The sequence below is a fragment of the Pongo pygmaeus genome, chromosome 4 (genome assembly GCF_028885625.2).
Source record: "Pongo pygmaeus isolate AG05252 chromosome 4, NHGRI_mPonPyg2-v2.0_pri, whole genome shotgun sequence".
In the NCBI taxonomy this organism is placed as follows: domain Eukaryota; kingdom Metazoa; phylum Chordata; class Mammalia; order Primates; family Hominidae; genus Pongo; species Pongo pygmaeus.
Window position 1 is genome coordinate 102,701,669 of NC_072377.2, and position 27,161 is coordinate 102,728,829.

Below are 27,161 nucleotides of genomic sequence, written 5' to 3' on the forward strand. Positions count from 1 at the left end.
GGGGAGAAAGCTGCCTGGAGGAAGCTGCTGGGGTGCGGGGGGTTGAGGGATTTGGCTCCCCGCCCTCTCCCCTAGCTGGCGGAGAAATCGGGCTAGCTGGAAGGGCGCAGCTCTTCTCCAAGAGCTCATTCCGGAGTCGGAGAGCTGTGAAAGCGGCCCCCGAGGCGGAGCCTCCCTCCCGCCCCAAGTCCCGCTGCCCCCGACCTGGGGGAGAGGGGCGGGCGCCGCGCTGCCTTCCCTCCGCGCCTGGGCCGCGTGGCTTGCGGCTTATTTTCCCAGCTGGCAAGCTTCGCGCTGCAGACAAGGGAATGCCTGTGGTGAGTTGTTTATTTTGCTGAAGTTTGCGGTGGGCCCGGGGGACGTGGGGGGCGAGCGGTAGGCAGCGGCCGGGACTGTTTTGTTTAGGTCTCCATCCACCTGTGTGGTATAAATCTGCCAGCCTCAAGGCGGCGAGGGGCCGGAGTGAGAAAGCTCTGACGCTCCCAAAAGCTCCTTTTCGCAACTTACAGATCTAGGACCACATTTGATTCTCCACGCCTGGAACCGGCTAGATCCTAGTTTACGCTCACCCCGCCCTCCAGCCTCCCATCAACGCTTCCCGCACCCGCTGTGTGCAGGGCTGGCGCTCCGCAGAGCAAACAGCGCCCACCACCCAGGGACAGCTGGCCACCGAAGTCCCTCCCCGGCGCCCTTCCCCGTTCCTTGAGGATAGGGGAGCTGAGATTTTCATGTGAAGGGCGCCCATGAAATTCGTGGGAAATTGTTCTGGCGTCTTCTGGAGTGGAGTTCTTTCAGGGGTGTCGGGTCTGCCCGGGACTACAAAATGGGATCCTGGGTTGGCTGGAGTTTCCCAGACTAGGCTGGAGAGAGGTCGGCTGTTGGCTCGCGGGAGAGCCCAGAGGAACCCCTTGAGCTGATGGCAGTCAAGACCGGCGGCTGCGTTTGCCTGGAAGAAAAGCCTAAATACATTAGCGAGCTGGTAAAGCTTTTAAGGCCTTCTTGGGAGAGAGTGGCTGGCTAATGAGAGGTTAATTTTGTTTCGAAGGGAAGGCTGCACTGGTTTCCTGAGATAAATGGACAGGAAGCGCATTACCTCCGCGCGCTGGCAAGCGGCTCCCAAATGCTTTTTGCACCTGCCGTTTTGAGCGGTGAGAGCAGCGGCGGAGCCCGCAGGGATTGCGGGGGCCCGTTGTCTACGAGCGGGTGATGAGCCCCCCGCAAGCCCCGGGCTCTCTCCCTCCCGGAGTGCATTGCTCACGCCAAGCTCTGGGACTCTTCTCTCACACCCAGGTCCTGCGTGTTCCGAAGTTCAGGGGCCCCCTGATCCCGCTGAGCCCCCTCCAGGAGCGGAAGGGTTAAGAATGATGTAAGTAAAGGCACTTGATCTCTCAAGTCGCCCGCTTGGCCCTCTTCCAAGTTGTACTTTCCTTATTTTCTCTCCTTTCCTTTCCTTACTGTTCTAACGCTTTTTAATAAACTTTCACTCCTGCTCTGAGAAAAAAATATTATGTAAGTACGAACCACGAGCTGCTTGACGCTGAGCTGTCGGACTCCGGGCTATTTCAGCCGCTGCTTTGGGTACACAGTGGCCGGGGAGCAGCCAGGGAGCCCTTACTCTAGAATGGATTGCACAAATCGGAAGCTTAGGTGATCTGTTAAGCAGTCAGAGATTCTCCTGTTAGATTTCTGGAAATGGAGACATATTAACTGGAGAACAGTTAAAAATATCACGTATAGGCTCAGGAAATGAAACCGCATCTTGTTTAGAATCCATTAGTGTTTCTGGCATGTGTTTTAATTCTATCCACTTGCACATTCATGCCGTGGTATGCTTTGCTGGATTCTCTGGATGTACTGTTCAGGTCTCCTCCTTCCTTTCTGAAAACAAAGAGGAAGGGAGAAAGAGTACCAGTGGCAAGAAACAGGGTGGATGTGTGAATTACACAAGTCATCAGTCACTTCATGATTTTTTTTTCTGACTAAAACATAAAACTTTTATAAGTCACTGATTTTATGTTTGTGTTCTAGCTCCCTCCCCGATTTTTCTTTGTAGAATCTAAAATCCTTTGTAACTTGCAGCTCACGGGCTTGAGGAGTGGCTGCGCTATAAGCGACTATTCACTACGCTCTTGCTTTCCAAGCTGATTCCTGATCTTGTGAACAGTACGAATTTACCCGCGAGTGTGTCAACTGACCTATGTCTTAAAAATAGGAACCACCTTGCGGTTTAATTGTGAAAATTAGCATTTTCCTCTAGCGGCTGAACACTTATGCAGCAATAAAGAGTGAATTGTTAAGCTTATAAATCTCGAGCTTGTCAAATTTTACAACAGAGGAGCAATAAAGCACCTTATAGACATGAAGTTTTTCCTCTGAAGAACAGTTCCGTTTAACGACACCAGGATTTGCAATGACTCGAGGACGCCCTCTATTGATAGGAAAATCTAGAGCACCCGTGTACTTATGAAATAGGATATTGGGGGAGGGGAGTAAAAAATCATAGAAAGTCACGAGTGGAAAGACCCAAACCAAACAGAAATTATTGATCCTTAACTATTGAGTATATGTTTTGAAGTATGATCAATAAAGTGAGATGCTGCTTTTATAGGGGTCGAATTAAATCTTGGGTTAAGAGAAAAAAATTTTAGTCTTTGTTAGCCAAATACTTTGAAAATCAGTATTATATTTGATTACTTTTTTAAGATGCTTCTTAGTATGTCATGAACTGTATCTCACTAATTATATGAAATAATTGCAAGATAGTAAATTTTTGCTCTAATATTTAGTCCGCAGCATTATCTAAAAATGTCATATAACTTCCTGCCCAAAAGTCATTTCTCCAGGCAACTGTGAAGCTATTATTAAGCATATTATGGATATACACAGGCTTGGATTATATCGTGGATAGTGAAAGGTGTGTTTACCCCTTAAGTCATCATAGTATGTAACAAGTAAGTAATGAAAAGTTACAGTAAAAACAGATAGGCATCCTTCATTAGGGACCTAGTGGTTTGGGCAATTCACAATGTGTCTAATGAGTGAGCTGGTGAGACCGAAGGTTTGCCCCTCAATTATCCTAGTCCATTGATTAGCTCATTTAAATATGTGTGGAATATCAGCATGTCCGTGGTTGATATGAAATTCCTAATTAGAGACTCTGAGTAATGTAGCGGGTACAGTTGCCAACTACGATTTGGATGTTAGTGGATTTTAAATGGCAACCCTGTGCTGTTTGGGGAAAGGCAAAGGCGAGGGCAGTATCAAGTGTCTCTCAGCCTTGAGGTCATTCTTGAGATTAGATACCACTTCACACCTACTGATAACAAATTGGTATCTATCATCAGTCTCATAACTGCTTTTCTGTCTCCACTTGGCAGCCTCTTTCTTTGTAGACAATTGTCTTTTTCCTCACTTTCGGACCCATCCGATCATAAAAGGAGAAAGTGAGCTGCCATTGAATTAATCCGTAGAAATTTGTGGAAAATTTAAATAATCTGTAGAAATTTGTGAAAAAGCCACTGAGCAACAACAAATCGTGGCATAATTACACTGCATAAAAACCCACCACTCATTACACTGTAACCGAACGTTGAAGTTTTCCCACTCTTAGACCTCTCCTTGCCGCTTTCAGGAAGGGAAATGTCAAAGAAACTAGAACACCTGAGCCTCGCACAGCTGCCAGCGAATTCCGCTGGCAGTTCGCGGGTATCTTCCCAGCCCATCCTATCTGCTCCGGACCGCGGGTGACATTCCGATTTCCAACACCGCTCCGAGCTTGCTTTACCAGACACCCTCAAACGACTCGGAATGCGGTTCCGCAGATGTGATTGGCTGAAAGGGGACCTGCCGCGCGGCGCTCTGTAAAAGCGCCTGCTTCCTCCAAGGAGGTGGAGCTGAAGCTGGCAGGGCCAGGGCAGGGAGGCGTAATTAAATTAAAAAAAAAAAAAAAAAACTTGGAGGGAAGATGAATCGGATCACATTAATTCAAGGAGAGGTCAAAGGCCGGTACCTTTGTAACGCCGGCGAGAGTGAGACTTGCGGTCGCCCATTTCTATTGGGCGCGAAGAAACAGTAAATCGCGGAAGGGGGTGGGGGAGAGAAAAGGGAGCGCGAGGAAACTTGCGACGCATGAGAGGACTTGCAGTCGATGGACACGGAACTCGAATTACACTGAGCGGGCGGGGGAGAGGGCCCTCTGGGTCCTGCGATTGGCAGGCTGAGTCGGGCGGACGTGCGGTCACAACCAATGGGGAGGAAGGGAGGGACGCGGCGGGGGATGATGGTGTCGTGGATTGGCGGGCACAGGGCAGGGCGGGACGGCAGTGCGGGACTGAGATTGATCGACCGCGGGGGCTGCCGCGCAGAGATATCCGGGCCGCAGGCGGCTGCTCGCTAGGGTTGGGCTAGCCAATTGGAGGTCCACGCCCGCCGAGCCCACGCTGGCTGGGGCCGGGGTGCCGAAGCGCTCGGGACTCGTCTCAGCAGTCGCTCACGGTCTTTGTGTCTTCTCTTCCGCCCCTCTTTCCCTGCCTGCCGCCTCCGGCCGCCACGATGCCCCTGCGCCCCGCTGCTGCCGCCGCGGACTGGCTGCGCCGGCTGCGCGGTGCTTGCTGCGGCTGTGGTGGCGCCCCATCTGCTACACCGGCCTGAAGGAGGAAGAAGAGGAAGCGAAGCGCGCCCCCCGGCCCATGCCGCAGCCACGGGCCCAGACCCGCCACGGCGCCCGCGCCGCCGCCCTCGCCGGAGCCCACGAGACCTGCATGGACGGGCATGGGCTTGAGAGCAGCACCTTCCAGCGCCGCCGCTGCCGCCGCCGAGGTTGAGCAGCGCCGCCGCCCCGGGCTCTGCCCCCCGCCGCTGGAGCTGCTGCTGCTGCTGCTCAGCCTCGGGCTGCTCCACGCAGGTAGGACGGGAGCGCGCGAGGGGAGCCAGCCCCGGGGCGTAGGGCTTTGTTCCCAAACAGCCCCAGGTCTCGAAGGCGCTCGCCGGGGCGGAAGGGCGGCGTGGCGCAACGGGAAAGGCCTCCCGAGCCCCTGACACGCACCTCTGCCGGGCTCCGGGCCACAGTAATGCAGTCACCCACCCGGCGGCCGCCGGGCGCAGAGACAAGCCCTCTCCCCACCCTCCCCGCCTTCGGCTCGGACCGCTGACAAATCTCCCCTCCGACAGCCGCTTATCAAACATTTAGCGGGCGGGGGCCGCGCGCCCGAGACAAATGTTCCGGATGCTTTATTGCTCTCTGCGCTGGTGTTTACTGAAAGTCAGGCTCGGATCAGGTTTCCGCCGCCGCAGCCGCCTCGGAGGGAGACGAGGAGCCTTGTGCTGCTTTTCTGGAGTTGGGGGTGGCGGCGAGGCGAAGGAAGCACACCAGATGGAAAGATTTTCACCAGATTTTGCAAACCTGGGAGTTAATCTCGAAGTAACGTCAACTTTTTTGACCAGGGATTTCATTCGTTTTGGCAAAAGCTGTTTTTAATTCAGCGATCAGCCTCCCGGGAAAAGCTCGTGCTTTGTGACTAGCCGGGTGTCTTCGGGCTCCTTGAGGGGTTGACAGATAACCATGCTGCCTTCTGGAGGTCAGCGCTTCCCCAGCCTTGAGGAATATGTTCCTAGGGAAGTAAGCCTGCAAATGAGCCTTCTACCATGTGATACCTATTTTTCTTTTTAAAAAATCGTTTCATGAAAATCCAGGACGCTCTTCACGCTTATTTTTTTCTAGGAATTTGCCTAGACAAAGAATTTTTTTTAATACTAAGGTCGAAAGCGGCATTCTCTTTTAGTCTTGAGAACAAACAGAGCATTAAATAAGTTTCTTTTCCTTCGAGACTTTTTTGTCTTGTATATATGAGACACTTCACAACGTTCTGGTCTGGAGAATCCTGAACTTTGATGCCACCTAACTGTGCGGAGTAATTTTTACTTATTAAACCATACCCGCCATGCTAAAAATCAGGGAGGTCTTTTAAGTAATGGGGGGGAGGAAATGTGACATCTGAGAAGACTTAATTTACTTTGCGTAGCTTTGCATTATGATGTAATAGCTGCTTTTTAACACCGACAATTAGGGAAAAGACGGCTTAATAAAAAAAGTGTAATAGAAAGTTTTAGGGTGATTACGGCTTTCAATTAGTAACCTAAGAACCTTAGAAAATAGTGTCAGTCTGCATGTAGTTACGTGGAAAATTTTTCTTGACATGTTAAAAGATATATTCAGGAGTGTTTGTGCGAAAAATATGTGTCCATAATACCAAAATGTACGTTTCATGAAATGGAAATTGTGCTAGATGGGAGTCTGTCCCCCTTGGCTGCTTGGATATTTTTTCCCATAGTTGCCATAGGATCCTGTGACAGAATTGGAATGTGGTCCCTGAAGATTTCTTTGCTAGCCTGTGAAAGGCATACTAAGTTGGCTTAAAGGTTTAGAAAAGTAGGGTGTCTTAGTTCAAGAATTTGGAATGTGAAGCTCTCAGTATCTTCATGTGTCCTCATTTAAGTCACCATTAGATTCAACCCAACAATGTGGTGAGTGATTTCTATGGACAACTTGTTGGAGTGAAACGATTAATCCTGTTAAAGAAAAGAACGCTCCTTTTGAGAGATTTCTTTGAAGAGTGGTGCTATTTAAATGCCCGGGTTGTTTCTCAGAGAAGGGAGCCCAGCAAGAGTGCCAGTGATCTTTGCAGATGGACTACTATATGTTTTATGCCTGGATCCTTATCATCTGCCTCAGCACCCCATATGGCTCCACATTTCACTTAATTCAGCTTCAGAATACCTCATTTCTTTTATTATAAACTGGTGATTGTGCTGCAGATTCACACGTGTAGTCCTGGTGTTAAACTGTCTTGAATGGTGAGGTCTTTATGTCCGATTCATTAAAAAATGATGAAATGAAAGCTCTAGACCCACAAATGCTTTAGCATGTTCAGTAACTGGTATGAAAATAACTGTCACACTGATCACAGATGATCTGACCCAAAAATAGAGAAGTCTGTAACTGCAGAGTTTTAATTCTGCCCTTGGGGAATGAAAAGAGTATGAAAAGAGTACCTTTAGTTGCTTTATTTTATTTATTTTAGCCAACCTCTGCAATTCCTGAATGGAGATCCAATATGGGAGTTACTTGCTTACTCATACACTTCATGGCCTTCTTGGCTACATCCTTGAGATTGTTTCTGCTCCGCATTGTCTTGGCATTTTGACAGGAGGCTTACTTTACCGCCTATAACAGGCAAAGTGTGCGTTGTCATTATAAATTCATGAAGCCTGGATATTTCTGGGTGTATGCTACAAATTAGTCATTATATAGGAGCCCACAAGGAAGCTGAAAATGCTGACCCAATTGCACTTTCTATTTAGCCCTCTTCGCTGCCATCATCTCTGTAGCAGAAGGCTGTTTGAAGCCTTAGCCAAAGCAGAAGAACCCCGGGAGATCTGTTTGATTTGAGATTTCTTTAAGCAGTCAGCACCTACCTGCTATGAAAAAGGGAAAGGTTTAGGCCGGGCGCTGTGGCTCACGCCTGTAATCCCAGCACTTTGGGAGACTGAGGCGGGCGGATCACCTGAGGTAGAGAGTTCAAGACCTGCCTGACCAACATGGAGAAACCCTGTCTCTACTAAAAATACAAAATTAGCCGGGTGTGGTGGTGCATGCCTCTAATCCCAGCTACTGGGGAGGCTGAGGCAGGAGAATCGCTTGAACCTGGGAGGCGGAGGTTGCAGTGAGCCGAGATCGTGCCACTGCTCTCCAGCCTGGGCAACAAGAGCAAGACTCCGTCTCAAAAAAAAAAAGAAAAAGGAAAAGGTTTGGGGGGTTGCAAGGAAGGTATGAAAAGGGAGCTGGGAATCTAAATTCTACTTTTCTTTCCTTCTGAATGGTTCCATCTGCATTTCCATACTGTTCTTTTGATATTTTATGACTATTTGAAATAATTATAAAGAAACGTATGCTCGGATAGATTTTATAGACAATAAAAAGAACAAATAGGCACTGCAAGTTTAGCGGGAAGTTCTTGTGCTGTCATTTATCCGTAGTCTTAAGAGCTCTTCATTACTGAGATCTTGGCCCCTTATTTATTTTCTTGCTGTCTGTGTATCTGATTTTAAAAGAAAAAAAAATGCAATGGCTACTTAAGTCTTTTTTTCAGCCATCAAGTACTGTCATTACAGTTAGGAAATAAGAGGAGACATGACCTGTGATGGAAGAACAACAAGTTTTGAGGGAAGGCACCACATCCTGGCTTGATGCTAGCTGTTTTATGATTCTGCCGGAACAAGCCCTTTAATATCCCTTTGCCTTGGATTTTCCATCTGCAAAATGGCTTTAACGCCTTTTGGGGTTGTTTAGTTGGTTGATTTCTGTTTTGGTTTGATCTGGGTTCTAGTGAAAAGTAGCTGAAAATTATTTGATCTGCTTTGGAAAGAGAAATTCTGTAAATACTGGAGCTACTTTTGTCAGCTTTGGAATGAGCAAACATAAAATAGATTCCACACAAAGATGTTTTTGTAACTTTTTTTTGAAAGTATGATTTAATGATTGCAGTAAATCCATAGCTCCAACATATTAAAATGTTTTAACCTTTGACTCAGGTTAAAGTGAATACTAAGCGTAGACTATATAGTATTTTCCCCTTTTTGACCCAAACACACTTTCTCTCTAGCCCTCTTCCCTCCCATCATCTCTGTAGCAAAAGGCTGTTGGAAGCCTTAGCCAAAGCAGAAGAACCCAAGAAGATTTGAAATTTAAAATTTAAAATTTAAAATTGTGCAAATTTAAAAGTGGTGACAGAGTTGTCTTCAGAAGTTGTCTTCTCCCACCTATTTCTCCCAGCCAAAGCCATAAACAGAGCTTACAAGCTACTAAATTCAGATTTAAGAGCAGTTTACTAGTGAAAATGTTAAAATACCTTTCTAAGACAATATTAGGCTTAATTTTAAGTCTTTATCAGATGGAGTTCCCTAAATCTTGATATCATCCTAAAGTTTATTGCATCCACATCTTGAAATAATTATATATTTAATAATAATCTACTGGCCCTGAATTTTTTCCCCCATCCAGAATACAAATCCTAAGATATTTACTGTCTGGAAAAGATGCCAAAGTTCGTCTTAGAATAGCTTCCTCATTTCTCAGATGAGATCCCTCACACTTAAAGAGATGTCTCCATAGTTTGAAGACCTATAAAGGTTTTATGTAACACAAATATGTGTTACAGTTCATTTATATAAAATTTGCAGTTGATGATAAAGAACAGTGTCTCTTTTCACTAAGTCTGTTGTTTCCATTTTATGGAACAGAATATTATTTGGGGGCACACAACTGACCTAGTATTAGTAGTTCTTGTGCTTTTTGTGCTTTAGGAGATTTTATAAATTTTTGTTTGAGAAACTAGTGGTAAAAAGCATCATTTGGAAATTGATTTTTTTAAAACTAATAGGGCAGTGATACTTTGGTTTTTCATAATGTTTATATGAATTGTTTTTATTTAGTGTGCTTTTACTTGTGATCTGCTTGGGAGCTAGGATCCTAGGGTAACGGAGATAGACGGTAAGGAAAAAGTAAATATATAGCTTGGTCAAGTGAATCTTGTTTTTTTTTTTCTTAGAGCATTTACATTTTGTAGAAATTAGGAAATTGTGTCAGTTTATTGACAGTTTCTTGGTAAACATGCCTCAGAAGTAGAATGACAGTACCTGGATTTTTTTTTTTTTTCTTATTCTGTAGCCATACAGGTAAATCAAGTAAAGGTGTTTTAACTAAGTATACTATAATTTAGGATTTTACACCTTCCTGAGGTGGGGAGGTTTTAACCATGGTTTTGTGCCTAGTGCTGCTTTTCTAATGCTTTCTGAAGGAAGTTATGCAATTTTGGAAAATCAAAACAATGTTCATGTTTTTGGTGTAACCTTAGAGTAATCTTTTTCAAAACCTATAAACAAATAGCAACATTGATAAAATATTTTATTTACTATTCCCTTGTAATCTCAACCTGTGATCACTGGACTAGACTCATGTTCACTCACAGTGGCTCATGCTTTAAAGTTTTAAGTTAACTAATTGCATGCAGTTTTTCTTCCAGTGGCTTAGTTTGAGAAAGACACAGGAACACAATGAAACCCTGTATCTGAAGGCTGCTTAAAATAGGAGTACAGTGTATAAAATAGAACAAACAGTTCCCAAAGAACAATGTGATTTTCTCATGTAGCTCAGGAAGTTATGAAGAGTTTGCAAATGTTTGGTCTTATCTTCTTTCCCATAGGTGACTGCCAACAGCCAGCCCAATGTCGAATCCAGAAATGTACCACGGACTTCGTGTCCCTGACTTCTCACCTGAACTCTGCCGTTGACGGCTTTGACTCTGAGTTTTGCAAGGCCTTGCGTGCCTATGCTGGCTGCACCCAGCGAACTTCAAAAGCTTGCCGTGGCAACCTGGTATACCATTCTGCCGTGTTGGGTATCAGTGACCTCATGAGCCAGAGGAATTGTTCCAAGGATGGACCCACATCCTCTACCAACCCCGAAGTGACCCATGATCCTTGCAACTATCACAGCCATGCTGGAGCCAGGGAACACAGGAGAGGGGACCAGAACCCTCCCAGTTACCTTTTTTGTGGCTTGTTTGGAGATCCTCACCTCAGAACTTTCAAGGATCACTTCCAAACATGCAAAGTAGAAGGGGCCTGGCCACTCATAGATAATAATTATCTTTCAGTTCAAGTGACAAACGTACCTGTGGTCCCTGGATCCAGTGCTACTGCTACAAATAAGGCAAGTATACCTTCTTTTTTCCCTCTCCCTACTCAACTTTCAGATGTTTGATTCTTCAGATGACTTTTGAAATGTGCTATAAAGGGCCTAGTTTAAAAGGAACTTCTTTTTGAAAAGCAATTAACAGTTGATAAAGGGTTAAATAAAAATTATTTAGTAAGGAATTTCTCATTGGAATGTAAGCATGGTTCTAATTTTAAATAGACAGTGATATAAATAAAAAGTAAACAGTGAAATTGAGTTCTCCAGGGAAAAGGCAGACCTGTTTAATAAAAAAAGGATGCTTTTTTCAGTGATGTCTTTTTTTGAGTGCATATGTGTGTGACTCTTGAAGAAATCCATGTTCAGATTTATCAGATGATTGAAGTGGGTGCTCTGAATAAAGAAAGCTGTGAGGCCTGAGGCAGTGACCTATCAGGAAACATATTTTATTGGAGATTTGGAAGCTATAGTAAAACATAATGGCAATAAGCCAACTTCCCAGTGGTAAACCCACAATGGTGGTTTAGTTACTAACCTCTTGATGACCGAGGAGGTTAATAATTGGATATTGCGGAGCAGCAACATGTAACCTGTGTGTAATCTCAGGGCCTCAGGTTAACAGTTTCAGTCAGAAGCTAAGAGAAACACTGACAAAATTTAGCTTACCATGACTAGCTGCCAGTTTATGTGGTCTGTGTTCATTTGTTTTAAAGAAACTAATACTGTACAGAGATCTTTGAAACCAACTTTAAGGCACCAGTGTTTAATGCAAGCAGGTAGAGAGGACCTATGAACTGGCTTTCCAATTGGCAGTCAGTGCTAATTCAGCCGTTAGTAAGTAAAGTCACTTTTCCACTAAAATAGTGTCCCAACTAACCACCTCCTTCCGTGTCTTTTCCAACCACAAAACCACACACATAGACCATCTCATCTTGCTTTATTTCTTGCATTTATTGTATCCAAAAAAATTGGCTTAGTTTTTTAATGTAATTACAAGACTCAAGCTTTTGAAATACTTATGACTGTTCTCTTGATTCCAGGACGCCCTCCCCGCATCTAAACATGTGTGGCATACTTTTTAAATAAATTAAAGTTATTTTACTTGGCATTTTGTGGAGGGAATTTTACACCTCAGGAGATATCTGCAGACACCCTGGGGTGTCACAAATTTAAGACTAGAAGTCATTGCCCTAAACAAAGACGACTGTTACACTGGTCTAGACATCTTAGGGGAACTCCAAAATGTTTATACTTCAACTCTCAGTAAAAGCTCAAGCTTGTCTTTTGCCTTACCAAATTCCATATCTCAAAATAAACTTTTCTCCCTCTGGTTTTTGTATGTACGCAAATCATTTTTTTATAAATATCTCAGAATATGTATTTGCTATAAGTTATATATAAAGTTATAGAATTATGAAGTTATAAGAGAAACGATGGCCCCAAATCCATCATTACTGCAGAGTCATATGGCACATAAAAGCTGGGAATAGTCTTTGGGTAACTGAAAGAAGGCAGTCCATTGAGAATGGAAAAAGTCATCAATTGTGCAAATAATTGAGGATTTGGCAGAGTAACCTTCAAACAAAACTATAGAGATTAATCAGAGCTTGTACATGGGGAAATACTGGTTCTCTTCACAAGAAGCAGTATTCAGATTTTATTCTTCGTGCCTTCCATCCAGTCATGTCACTTCTGTTATTCAGTCTTTCAGAATTCTCTTGTTACTGATTATGGTGAAAATATGTGGGGGATAACCTTATGAATATTGCTATATATATGGAACAGTTTATGCTGAAGTATTTAAGATCATTTTATTTCAGTTGAATTCTTTTGTAATTTTTAGCAAATAAATAAAAAGGACAATCTTGTTTTCTCCCTCAGTTTGGAATAAGGATTAAAGGTTTTACCCATTCAAAAAAAGTTGGAGAAAGTGGTCCTCTGACATAAATTCAAGTAGATGATGAGAATGCTTGGTCTTTAATTGCACTATTGGGAAGTATTTTCCCACACCTGGTGATCATGCTGTTCAGCAGCAAACTATTCTGTAGCTTCATTTGACGACCTCTAGGAGTTGGGTTTGGTTCCCCATCCCCCTTCTCTTTGTAACTCTCTCCAAAGCCCCATAAGCATCTGGAAGTTTGCTCTTGAAGACCTGTCTCAATACTAGTATGACGTGTGCTGGTGAAACCAAAGAAAGGCCTAAATCTTGCAATACGATTTCCTTTTACCCAGCCAGGACCAAAATAAAACCTTTAAAAACCTTAAGCACAAAAAAGTGGTGGTAATAAAAATAAAAACAATAAGAGGCATAAAGTGCTTATAAAATAAGTTCTAAACAAGATCTGAAATTTTCCCTTAATGTCTACCACCATACTTTCTTTAAAAAATCTTCTGGAACATTTTTTCATGGGAATCCCAGCTTTACTGAGAATTTAAGCAAGTGCATAGACCAGTTGTTGGGTAACCTAGTACTGTGCCTTGTAGATACCAGATCATCCTTGTGTGGTCAAGCATTTTTAATAACCCACATGCTCATTGCCGCTAGATTGAAAGACTGATGATGTCATTGGCTAGCTGGCCAGCTGTGATACTGAAATTTTCGGAAACATCCATTCATTTCGCTCCCTTTAACACTGCACTGAAGCACTAGACCCCAGGGTATTTTTTTCAATGAGGCTGTTAAGACAGCTTCTCAGTCCTGGGAACCTGGCCTCTTGGAGCAAGCCATCTTCAAGCCCAACTTTGTGAGCTCTGCCTGTTCCTGGGTACCCCCCTTTTCCTTATCACAAAAAGACAAAGTGGGGAAAAAATCTAAACACCATAAAATAAAATGAAGTCACCCGGGGCCATATATTAGCTAAGCCTTTTCTTTTTTTCTACATGGCAAGCAGTGAGTTCAAGGCAGACAGGCCTGCGGTGCTTAGTGATGTTGCCTCATCTCCCCTGGTCTGCTGTTTTCTTCCCCACCGTGGCCCTCTCCTCCCCTTCCTTGGGAAAGGTAGGGCTTGTTTTCCCATTGGTCATGGTGTGCACAGGTATGCTTTCTCAAGGCCTCTGTGTTTTTAGTTTTGCCCTCTGCCTGCCTCCCTCTCTTTGGAGGAGCCTGTGCCAGTTGGCTACCTTGCCAGGTAGATGTGTTTCTGAAGGGGAAGCCAGGGCTGGTTTTTCATCTCTCCATCCCGGGGGCTGCAGGGGTGTCTGGCACACACACATAGCTCGGCTGACATCCACATCAGCTCTGGGCCATCTTCCCCACCTTTGGCTGTGAGAGGCGGCTACAGGCATGTAGGCACTCAGAATGAGATGAGAGGGACAGGCTCTGAACTGGCAGAGTTAGCTACACTGAGAAGAAAGGCAGGTTTTGTTTTGCAGGAGGAAGTAGCCCACCCTTCACAGGCTCCAGAGAGGGCACATGTCAGTAGTTGTCCTGTGCCTCATACACTCAAGAGAAACCAGATGATCTGTTTTGAGGATGCTTGACTTCTTCCATGTTATTTTTGCCAACCTCTCAGTCTCAACTCTTGTTTCATTCATTCTATGGATCTTTGTATCTCTGTTTAAGTGGGTTCAATAAGAATCTGTATATGCCATGATCACAGAAGGTGATTGGGGAATACATTTTTTTATGAAAGATTCTGCACTTTGCAAATGTATTCCCAATAGCATATATTAAAATTACCAGTCTCCAGGGAATTCAGAAGTATTCCTTTTTCAAAAACAATTCAGAAATTCATTTATTATTAAGTTGCATACCTAAACAAACAATGAAAATGTTTTTAGTAATTATTTTTGTACAAGTAGTTTGAATGCCTTCACTTTATTTTTCCTTTTGTTTTAATGTGTTTGCATCCTTTTTCACCACTCTTGCTTTCTTATTCTATCCTTCCACCTCAGTAACACAAAATAAAAAGTAGGAGTGGAGACTGGGGATGACAACAGGTCCTGTTGCAGATCTTCTGCTACACATTTTACTGTGCCTCACCTTTGAGTGAGAGAAGGTGGTTTACCTTAAGGCGTCTGAATTTGGGAAAGGGCTGTGCTCATTGTACTTGACCAAGCCAGATGGCTGTTAGGTAGATGGGCAGATGCTCTGAGGTGCCTGTCTTGTACGTTTTTGGTGCTGCCAACGGCCACCAGCTCCTGGCAATCCTATGGGCAGCACTCATCACCTGTCCAAAGCATAGTAGCATACCCATCATGCATTATGGATAGTCTAAATTCCATACTTACCCCTGAATTTCAAATTCTGTAGCTACTTTCTTGGGAGTTCTTGAAAATTTCCAATGGTTGAAGATACTAGAGATGTAGAAAGACTTAGTTTGGTTTGCTCTTGGTTAATGTCTTCTTCAAACTTTATAACCCACAGTTTTCCATTGTAAGAAACACCATTACCTTGTAGGCTCCTAGAGCATGAGGTAGGTCTACTGCTTTCTAGTGCCCCTTAGCAGGTAGTTATTGTTCTACAACAGCATGTGGGCATGTAAACCAGTGTTCTGGGTCATTCTTTGTTGGTTACAAAATCAGAACCAGACATGCCTGCATTGCAACAGCTTTCAGTTGTCATTTTAAGTATATCTCTGCATAAGGTTTGGAAATCTGTCCTCTGTTGACCCCAGACCTAGTACATTTATTGTAGCTAAGTTTTTGCAACCCATTATGTTTTTAGCATCTTTATGGAAACCATGTGAGCTACATAGTGTTTATCATTATTTTTCTGAACTAAGGGATATGGTTATTCCATTGATAGGTTCTGTGTTTTGAATCTATGGACACTGTTCTTGCATGCAGTGTTATAAAGAGGGGGACGCATGGTATTTGTGGGGGAAAAATAGACCATTTTCCCTCCACAAGGAAACTACAACTCTCTTGCTGATACATTGTAACTAATTCTTATAATCTGAGATTGCTCTTTATTTTTGTTACAATTATGTTGTTGCATAGGTGATTCTTGGCATCTCTTTGAGATTTGCTCCTCATTGTGACCCTTCTTGCTTTATGAAGATGCTAAGAAGTTCTGACTGGTTGAGGCATATTGGGAACAGATGGGAAGGGATTTTGCAGTTACAGCTCCCTGCTTAATGTAATTGTTTCCCTGATAATCATTCTCTGATAAATGTATGGTTAATTTGGTGCTGCATTTGAAACAGAAGGTACTAAAGGGCCCACTGTGGGAGATGTAGAGGTGAATGCAGCCTTTGCCTCAATCTAAGCACATAACTAAAATTTGCAGCAGTTGGTGGGAAAGCATGGGGTTTGTGTGTAAACCCAGCATTTTCAGGGTTCTTTTCACATTGACAAGCTGGTTCCAATTGATGTTATTCATTTAGCAAGTTGGCAGGGGTGTCAAGAAGAGCCAGAAGAGTGGGCTGCTACAAAGGTCCGTCCCACGCTAACACCCCTCCTTGCCAAATCATTGTCTTTACTCCTGGGATTTGGCACAGTCTCTTTCCACCTCCCACAGTAAGAATGCTAACCTGCGTCTGTATTTCCTCATCTGCATACAACCTAGCAGGGCCTAGAACCCTGGCTCCCACTTTTGAAAGGCTGCTGATCTTTGATGTTATACCAAAAAGCTTTCTATAATTTTATTGTCACAGTCATCAGTTCTTAATTAAATTCGTTTTCCAGAGCCTCATCTCATCTTTAAAATTCTCATAAAAGCATATGTTAACTATTTTTACTCTCCCTGAATTTTTTTTATTATAGAAACAATATTTGAAACATTAAAAGCCGGGTTTTCAAAAAGAGCAGAAATCAGCTGTAGTTCCAGGCGGCAGTCTTCTTATTTGTCCTTTTCTATTTACCACGCAGCTCTTGTGCATACTGGATTATAAGATCTTAGGCCCAGGAAGTACTCAGCTTTGCTTTATATCATTTCAGTAAATTGCCTGGAGGTGAAAAGGTTTCCAAGTGGATGTGGGGAAAACAAGCAGAGAAAAATGGGGAAATCGCTAGCTGTGTAATGAACCTATGTCTGAAAAATCATTTTGTAAGATAAATGAGCTACCTGTTTATTCTTTATGCTATACTTTTCGAAGAAGATATGCCTTTATTTCATTCATACACATTAAAAATTCTGGGTAATGAGTCTTTTACCATCTTTCTAATCTCCCTGACTGTGCCACTCCCTCTGTCCCAGATGTGGTTTGGAAGGAGGAAGAGACCTTCAGAACGCCCCCCATTTGTAAGTGAAATTAACCCAGCGCCTGTCCCTGTGTGAGCCAGGCAAGATTCCGTGAGGGTGCTATGGGGCTCTGCTGCTTTAAAACAAATCCACACTCTTCCATAGTTTAAACCAGAGGCATGAGGCCAAGTCTGATACACAGCTGAGAGTTAGAACTTGTTTTTCTGTCACATTTCCAAATGTCTCTCTGCCTGGTTAAATTTTCTTTGAGTCAACATTTTGAGGGGAAGGGGCGAGAAGGAAACATTGGATGGTTGGTCCTTTTTTTGTTGGCTTCGATTAATGCTAACCAGTTTCTGCTCATGTGGAATGTGGCATGTAAAAAGTTACCTACAGTGTTGAACAATGAAAACTGCTACCTTACCCATTTTGTTTTTATTTCTTTTGACTGCAGTAGAACTTGCTCTTCCACTGTTTCAAATTTTGTGTTCTTGTGGGTGGGGTAACTTAAGGACTTTTCATACTGACAAGGAAGCTGGCCAACTTGTCAATAAGTGATAACTTAAAAGAAAAGCTAACATACATCTAAGTTACAGACTTCAACTGGACAGCCTTGCAGTGAAATCACAGTGCTATTGGGTCTAGAAAGAAGTTTAGATGAAACTGGTTCTATGGAGAGAGAAGTTTTTTATGCCCCAGTTAACTGGTTACTTTAAGAGTTGGAGCCAAAAGAACATGGGGTTCTTTCATGTTGGGACATAGCATGTATACTGTGAATAGGATGATATGACACCATCTAAAACTCACTTCTCATCTGCTCTGCATGTGCTCCTGAAATGGAGGTCAGTTTCCATTTAAGACATGTGTGTGCATGCACAGATGTACATGCATGTGCTTTTACATGGTATTGAGGTCTTCCCCTCACCCTACCCAAGGAAAATGCAGACATAAAGATACTGTTTTGTAGGATTTCGGTTAACTGACTTCTTGAAATGCATAGTAACCACTTCTAACCACTTCATTCCTGAGTTCTCATGGGCCTTTTCTTTTTCAGAGTGTGTGTATTGTGAAGATCTTCAAGCCCTTTTACTTTTTTTGCTCACCTCCCAAAGCTGAAAAATGATCAAAGAGGCTGTGGTTTTCTAATCCCATCGGTTTGGAGAACAGCTGTGCTGAACCTAGGCCCAGAGCAGAGCCTGGGGTCTGTAGTCCTGCCACCTCTCTCTACCAGGAGGGGGAATGCCTGAAGGCAAGACCTGCTAGGACAGATTCGGCTGAGAGTTACTGCCACCAGCCCTGGCTCTCACCTTTCAAAATATTTTTAGCCTCTAGTCTGAAGCAAGGTGGCAGCCTAGGCCTGTAATGCTGTCCACACAGGCCTGACTTCATATCTGGGCATATAGTGAGTTCCTACACTTGCTGGCCTCATCACAATGTGGAGTCCGAACACAACACACAAGCTGAGGGAAAGGTTCCATTTGGAGTTTTTGGAGTGACCAAGACTTACAGGACAAAGGCCTTCCCTCATGCTCACCCTAGCATTGCTCTGGTCTGTACAAGGGAAGTAGGCCAATTTGCCTGTCTCTGTGCCTATTTATGCTTCCAGCATTCATTGTCTTAATTGTACAGAAATTACTCTTGGGAAGCAGCATTTTTGTGCCTGTTCCTTTCATGTGTCTTCTGGGCCAGCTTCCCTTTCATTCTCTTTTTAGCCACTGAGCTTGATGCTGCTTCTCTAGACCACCCTAGCTGCCTTCAGCTCTGGGTGTCCTTCCCCTCTGGTTTGGTTTCTTCATTCTCTATCTGCTACCAAGTACCCCTTCAGCAGCCAAGGCAGCCCGTGTTTCTGCATGTATTTATTACCTAGGGCAACACTGAAGAATAAGTTTGGTCCATTCCATTTCTCTGGATCCTGTAAGTGCTCCAAGCTCTGTGGAAAGAGACATGAGGATAGAGAAACTCTTTTTAAGGTAGCTGATTTTTTAGTCTCATTCAAGCCCTAAAAGGAGTCCACAGTATGAGTTTTAATCTGCCACTCACCTCGTAAACACAGGTACTGTCTTACTGTTAGTATCTTGTCCTAGTCCAATAAAATTGTTTAACAAAATGTATTTTTGTGGATCTTAAGATGAGCTGCCTGTAGATATTTGTTTTACAAGATATTTGATACGTAGGCTGAGTGGTGATTGTAAAATTACATCCCAGTTCATTGAGTTCATAGCTTCCTAACAGTTTTTTTCATAATTTTTAAAGCAAAATTATCAATGACATCAAATATTTTCTCGTCCAGTATTTTTTTCTTAAATATGGCATACATAAAAACTCTCCTGGGTTTTGCATGAAATTGTTCAGAAAGAGTTATTGTAAATCAATATACCTCTTTTCCCCCCTCGAGAGGGAGACAGAGTTCTCCCCACTTTTTATGTAACCAGGGGACAGTTGCCACCCTGCGTGGACAGAGTACCTTTGCTCCGGCCAAGATCCACACTTCAGAATTACGCTGGCGGGTAGGGAGGAGTGGGACCAGGGAAGACACTTGAAGGAAGGTGCTTTCAAAGGCCTCTACTTCCTTTAGGTGCTTCAGAGCATCCTAGTCTCTGACTTCGTAACATTTAGAAAAATCGACCCTTGGAAGTAAAATTTGGGTTTTTTAGGAATGGAGAGAGAGCATGTATATTTTTTTCTCCTTTGAAGCATGTGCTCTTGTTGGAATGGTTTCTTTTTTGTTCACTGGGGAAGACTGTAGAGGCTGCATGCTGTTACCATGTGTTAAGAGTAAAAGGGGCTGTGAGCACCATGGGCTTATTCTCCCTTAGAGTCTTCTATTTTTCAACCTATCATTGCACCCAGAGGATATGGCAAAGTAGACACATCAGCTAATTATATGAAATAAAATTCATCGACTTCTTTGACACAGCAGAATTTTAACCAGGTGCATATCAAAATTATGTTTCCATGTGTTTCAAGCTAGTTTCTGTGCCTCTTCAGTTTAGTTTACTGACCAATCTAGAGTCCAGAGATGAGAGCTCCTAAAGTCTGGCTTTCATGTTTTGAGGATTCCAGAAAAGTCCTACACTCACAGTGCCAAATGGCCTGATTAAACACAGATAAATGTTTCTTCCAAAATATATTACGCACAAGTAGTCAAGGTGCACAGCCATTTGAGAAGTCTGCTGTTTTAAAACCTGTTTGTGGTATTTTGCAAGGCTGCTGTGCTTTGGATAGATACCTGTGTATCTTTTGGCGAGGCAGTACCTGTGTATTTCCCTCTTTGTTGGCTACCTCATTTTCATTTAATATGTTTTTTTTTTGTCTCCTGGTGGAAAGGAGAGGCAGGTGCCTCTTAAAATTATTTCACAGCAAACCTTCGTAAGTTCTTGTTGCCTATTTCGTGTAGAAAGGTTGATTTGTAGCTGCTGTCTTTCTCTTCCTAATAAACCTTGTGGGTGGTGAAGATCTAGGAGAGTGAAACATTAAAAATGAATGAAGAGAACTGGAGTAGTTTGTCTAACATGGGGGTTGAGAGGGGCTGGGTGGAGGAGGTTTAACAAAAGGCATTGATGTTTTAAATGCACAGAAATGCCATCTATCAATAATAAATGGTGTGGCATAGAACAGATGTGCCAGATTGAGTTATGACAGCATATAGATTAGTTCATAGAGGGGAAAAGTAAGTAGCATAGCTAGCATTTTTAAATTATCTGTGAGCTTTTGATATACAATTTTATGTATTCAGTTTTTATTTTCTAGTGGCTGCTAGCTGGAAATATTAAAAGTTTGGTGTTTTTTAAAATTCCGATTAAATTGTGCATGTTTCTAAAGTAAGAATTAAGAATGAATAAATTTTGCTTTTCTGAAGAGGAAGACAGTCTGAAATGAATTTCTTGCCCTTCATTGGCTGAGTACTTGCCTTTTAAAAGCTCATGTTGTAATTGTTATGAGGAATGAAATTGCATTATAAAACTTAAGTCATGTGAAACTATTACCCAGTGTTTTCTAAATTTACATTGATTATATCTCTAAGTACCTGTTCAGTGCATATTTAAACTACAAGGGACTACTCAGGAAACCCACTCATGCTTTACAATCAATTCATCACCCTCAGCATTTTGATTCAAGGGATAATTCTACACATATGCTCTGTGTGAGAATTACCTTGCTCGGTTGGGAAACAACAAGAGAAATATCCACTTGTCTCAGAGCAAATCACTACTAGTAAATTGGAAAGACAAATCTTTTAGGTTAACTAGGATATTTTGTAGGTGTAGATACTAGAGCAGAAAACAAGTTTTAAGCTTCTAGATAGGTAGGAGTTATTGTTAATGTCACTGGCATAGCAGAGGACAATACTGTGGGAGGTTTGAAATGAATCCTGAGTTCCTGAGTTGGAATTGGTGTGCTTAATGAAAAAAACAGCCTTGGTGAGACATATGGAACCATTCCACTCATCTCAATATGGACCCTTGCTTGCTTTTTGGAAACTTGTTTGGAATCGGTTATCTTTGCTTTGTTGGCCCAACACAAGTAAATCCTCTTTGTTTTTCCTAAGGTGAACAAAAAAGTAGTTCTTGCAGATAATATCAAGTTGGTTTAAATTTTAGGTTTGTTAGACTAGAAAGACAAATTATTTAGCTGTTATTGAAGAGTTTAATCTTTGAGTAGATGTTACAGGTGAAAATGAGCATAGTGATTATATAAAAAGTCTATTACTCTTATTTTAGCCATCTGTATTGTTAACTTTCAACTTTTTCAGGTGCAAAATTTTCTTGACTCAGTCTTGTCATCTCCAAGGGATCCCAGCATGCCTTAAAAAAACACCTGTCAACGGATTTTAGAGCCACCAAATAAATCTATTTTATGGTCTTGTTAGATATCTAGCTCAAAACCCCCATTCACTCTGAAAGGTCCTATGGTTGGATGCACAACAAATTTCCTGAAATCATCTCTGATGCACCTCCTTTGGGTTGTTAAGAAGGTGTTGAAATGTGAGAAGGCTGGTAGTGAAATCAAGTTGTGGCTCAGGGTAATTAGGAAGGGAGAAAACCCAGCATTTTCATAGTACATTGTCTGGCTTTTAGTTGCAGCTGCAAACAACGGATATGAATTTAACCGGTTGCTACAGTGCAGCTGGTTCAGATCTGGCTTTATAACTGGCTGAAGTAAAATGAAATGGCTGGAAAATTCCAGTCAAGTAACACCAGTGGGAACATGTGGAATTAAATAGTGTGAGCAAATGCTGGCTGAGTTGGAGAAAAACTTCAGACATAAACTTGAGGGTGGTGGTGAGGACCTCGGGCGGGCAGGGTGGGGGTGGCATTTTCTGGTCTTTTTCACAAGGGTCTGTTGTTTCGATTAGTTTCCTTGCAGGAGGTAGAAGGTTTCCTCCATCCCGAGTAATTCATAGAGTGTTTGGCTTGTCTACCTTCCTCCTGAATGAAGTCACCTGATACTTTTTGTTTTTTTCAAGAAGGAAGAGAGAACCCTGTTGCTTCAGTTACTAGCAATGATACAATTCTCAAAATGTGGTCTTTTTTTATTTCTTTGAAATAGTTTCTCCATGTTGTGTGACACAGCAGCCCCTGTCTTATCATAGTTATCTTCCCTCCACCACCTGTACCAGAGATGTTGGATATGTTGGAAGTGAAGGTGTGCAAGGTTTTTAACTAACTGTTCTAATTAAAGGATTCTGCAGGAAAGAACATGGGTTTACAAAAGAGAGGCTTTTGTATTAGTAATTTTTTTCTTTGATGAATTTATGTGCTTAGTTTGGAGAATCGAGAGTTGGCTGGGAAAAGATTTCTGAGGAGTTAAGGGACTCTGGTGCTGTTTGGGAAAACATTTGCTGTAACTAGGTTTAGGGTATTCAGTCTCTGCCAGTGCTTAGGAGCTATATTTGCCAGGTGATTTCCCTGTCACAGGGATTAGCCAGCGATGTGAAACATTTGATTAAGGGACTAATAGAAATCTTTCCTGGGGTACATGAGTGGTGGCTGTTACTGGGGTGCCCCCTCCTCAACTCTTTCTCTGTATTTCGAGTAAGTTTGTAGTGGTGAGTCATGGGATACAGTTTTTTAATCCTATGAAGAATCTTGATAGGAAGCAAAGTTCTGTTAGGTATATTGTTAATTAAGGCCCTTAAAGTTTCTGCATAATAACTCAGAAACTAACCTTTTTCTTAGAACTGTGCCATGACTCATCCACTTTGGAAGGAGACAAGATATAAATTATCAATAAAAATTGCCCATTATCTGGCCTGGCACAGTGGCCTCATGCCTGTAATCCCAGCACTTTGGGAGATGATGGTGGGAGGATCGCTTGAGGCCAGGAGTTCAAGACCAGCCTGGGCAACGTAGTGAGGAACCCCCGACCTCTGCCGTCCCCCCCGCCCCCTCCAACCCACTCACTTCAAAGTTTTTTAAGTCAGCCAGGCATGGTGGTATATGCCCTTAGTCCTGTGTACTCAGGAGGCTGAAGTGGGAAAGTCCTTTGAGCCCAGGAGTTGAATGTTGCAGTGAGCTATGAATGTGCCACCGCACTCTAGCCTGGGCAAGAGAGCAGACCCCGTCAAAAAGCCGATATTCTGATAGCAACACTGCTCACTCGCTCGCTCCTTCTCTTAGGAAAGTAAAAAAGTTTTGTCTTGATGCACGTTCCCTGGATTTATGTTAAACTTTCATTCTAAATATATAGGACTTTAAAAAATATTTTCTGAAAGTGATATCATCCATTTTTGATGTGCAAGCAGTTGGGTCCATTTTGGAGATTCCGCCTTAAGCCATTCAGCTTCAAAATGGCGGGGAGCTCTTGCTACAGAGGGTTGCCCCGTTCTGCTTCCTTCCCATTCTGTTAAACATTGTACATGCTCCTTCCCACAGATCACTATTATCTTCAAAGCCCACCATGAGTGTACAGATCAGAAAGTCTACCAAGCTGTGACAGATGACCTGCCGGCCGCCTTTGTGGATGGCACCACCAGTGGTGGGGACGGTGATGCCAAGAGCCTGCGTATCGTGGAGAGGGAGAGTGGCTACTATGTGGAGATGCACGCCCGCTATATAGGGACCACAGTGTTTGTGCGGCAGGTGGGTCGCTACCTGACCCTTGCCATCCGTATGCCTGAAGACCTGGCCATGTCCTACGAGGAGAGCCAGGACCTGCAGCTGTGCTTGAACGGCTGCCCCCTGAGTGAACGCATCGATGATGGGCAGGGCCAGGTGTCTGCCATCCTGGGACACAGCCTGCCTCGCACCTCCTTGGTGCAGGCCTGGCCTGGCTACACACTGGAGACTGCCAACACTCAATGCCATGAGAAGATGCCAGTGAAGGACATCTATTTCCAGTCCTGTGTTTTTGACCTGCTCACCACTGGTGATGCCAACTTTACTGCCGCAGCCCACAGTGCCTTGGAGGACGTGGAGGCCCTGCACCCAAGGAAGGAACGCTGGCACATTTTTCCCAGCAGTGGCAATGGGACTCCCCGTGGAAGCAGTGATTTGTCTGTCAGTCTAGGACTCACATGCTTGATCCTTATCGTGTTTTTGTAGGGGTTGTCTTTTGTTTTGGTTTTTTATTTTTTGTCTATAACAAAATTTTAAAATATATATTGTCATAATATATTGAGTAAAAGAGTATATATGTATATACCATGTACATGACAGGACATTTGTCCTGGGACACCCACCAGATTGTATATACTGTGTTTGGCTGTTTTCACATATGTTGGATGTAGTGTTCTTTGATTGTATCAATTTTGTTTTGCAGTTCTGTGAAATGTTTTATAATGTCCCTGTCCAGGGACCTGTTAGAAAGCACTTTATTTTTTATATATTAAATATTTATGTGTGTGCTTGGTTGATATGTATAGTACATATACACAGACACCCATATGCAGCGTTTCCTTTGAAGGTGACCAGTTGTTTGTAGCTATTCTTGCCTGTACCCTCCTGCCCTTTCCTATTGCTACTGATTTGCCACAGTGTGCAGCTTTTACTCGCCACCTTCCGGTGGAGCTGCCTCGTTCCTTTGAACTATGCCCTCACCCTTCTGCCCTCACTTGATTTGAAAGGGTCGTTAACTCTCCCTTACAGGTGCTTTGACTCTTAAACACTGATCTTAAGAAGCTTTCTTCATCTAACAGCTGTTACTTTTTCAGAAGGGGGGTATTATTGGTATTCTGATTACTCTCAATTCTAATTGTTATATATTTGAGCCCATACAGTGTATTAGGTTGAACCATAGAAACTGGTATTCTTGTAGGTCAAAAGGGTCTAGTGATGGAAGTTTCGTAGATAAGTACCAGGCATCTCAGTAACTCCTAGACTTTTTCTCATCCTATGCCCCTTTTTAAATTGTCAGTTTTCCCTCTGACTCTTCTGTGTTAAAACATGAAACTACAAATTTAGTAATTATCATGCCTTGCTCTTTTTAATCTACATGACTGATGCAAGCCCCTCTTCTTAACCTTTTCTTGGCTTTGAGCCCAGAAACACACAGCTCTCCCTGTCTCCACCTCCAGTAAACCCTCCTCAGCCTCACCTTACGATTCCAAAGAACTGGGGTTGGTTAGGTTCTTTGTCTAATGTGGAGGCCCAGATCCCATCACAAAGTTTTTCATTCTTCCTTGTCCACCATGATCTTCATCACAGTCTTTGATATGTCTGCATGCGAAGTGGAACAGAGTGGGGCGGCAATGATACAAAAGCTTCCTTGGCCTCACTTGGTGTGCGGCCACTTCGGCACTGCTTAATCCAGATATTCTTGTTAACTAAGCATTGTGCTTCGCAGGTGGTCTGAAGTCAGGTACTCTCTCAACACCTGTAGTTGAATATGATTTAGTCAGTTGCTCATTGTAACTTGGAGAAATTCCTATAAAGTAAGATCTCTCCTTGCCTCTTCCATTCCATTGTTGGCACCCCCTTGCAAAAGGAAAAGAACAGCAAAAGGCAGGAGCAGTAATCTGAGAGTTAACTCCAGGATAGGTAGGTTTCTATTGTTATATCTAGATGTAAATCTTTGGTTCCAAGAAGAAGTGATAGAGTTTGTGCTTATAATTTATTGATAAGTTTACATAAACAGAAATAAAAGGTACTAACTTTAAGTGCTGTAGTAGTTTAGGCCAAGATTATGCTTAGTTTTAGTTCTCCAGGTAGTTACTTTTGCCATGTCCTAGTGATCAGTGACACTGCCAGAGGCCCATACCGGCAGGAGAAAGAGGACGTCATTTTGTAAAGTTTAACTTCTTAGTGAACTGATGTGCCACCCAGTTACAGAGTGGAGTTGTGAATTCATGTAGAGGTGGCAAACCTCTACCTTGTGTTTATAAGAGAATAATCTTGGGCAGTCTGGGAAAATAAGGAAGGCATCTGCTTCTTACTCATGGAGATTCAACTATAGAGAGTTGAAACCTAAACCCGCCTTCCTTTTATAGAAGCTGGACTAGGGACTGACTTACCATCAGCTCTGAACTGTGGCTTTTTTTGTTCACCTGTGATGCCATGTACCAAATTCAGAAGCTATCGTTAATAATTTGTTTTATAATTGAGTAGTACAAGCGAGGAAAAAATACGGAGGATACTTTAACCACTATTTTTGTGCAAATAGTATGAAAGTGAAGTAAAAGCAATAGAAGAAATTTCTATAGGATCTGGGTTTACAGTGTATATGATTAATAAATATACCTTTGCTCTTTTCAGGGAAAATAACAACCACCCTTACTGATAGTTGGGAAAAGAAGATTGGGTTATTTTGCAATATTATTTAGCTGGAAGTGACATTTAAAAGCACCCTGCATCACTGGTAATAGTGTATTTTGCTATTCTGCCCTTACAATCAGTGTCCCTGTAAAACAGTCCCCACAGATTACTTTTGGAAATAGATAATATTTCTCTACGTAAGGGCCAGGTTTATTTTCTCCTTTTCTGAGATTTCTAGAAAAAATGCTGCTTGCACATGTTGGTTCTTGAAACCTTAGCTAGAAGAGTTTCAGGTCATACCAACATGTGGATAGGCTATAGCTGTTCAGAGGTCTCCTGGGGGAGCTTAAAACGGGGGAAACACTGGTTTTCACAGATGTTCCACATGGCTGTCTTTAAAAGACTCAAAACTTTTTTTCGTCCTCTTTGTTATGCTTGGAAACCCCCCCACAGTGTGTCCAGTCTTTGCAAAGAAACCTTTAGATGTGGTTCATAGATATATGAATACGTATCTGTGTAAAACAGTGAGTGTGCAGTGTGTAAATACTTTAAATTATTATGCTAGAAAAATAAAGTTACATACCATGCTGTGGAA

General features: G+C 42.9%; 1 protein-coding gene across 3 annotated transcripts; it reads left to right on the forward strand.

Moving 5' to 3' along the window:
* RGMB (repulsive guidance molecule BMP co-receptor b) lies at positions 1-27,161 on the forward strand. Of its 3 annotated transcripts, none has more exons than XM_054489771.2 (5): positions 1-317; positions 1,291-1,366; positions 4,653-4,903; positions 10,260-10,768; positions 23,750-27,161. In XM_054489771.2, the coding sequence occupies exons 2-5, from the start codon at positions 1,362-1,364 to the stop codon at positions 24,416-24,418; spliced, it is 1,434 nt and encodes a 477-aa protein (XP_054345746.1). In that variant the 5' UTR covers positions 1-317; positions 1,291-1,361; the 3' UTR covers positions 24,419-27,161. The 3 variants fall into 3 exon arrangements, with proteins under 3 accessions (XP_054345746.1, XP_063521122.1, XP_063521121.1); XM_063665052.1 differs by lacking the exon at positions 1-317 and adding an exon at positions 415-979; XM_063665051.1 differs by lacking the exon at positions 1-317 and adding an exon at positions 1,131-1,148.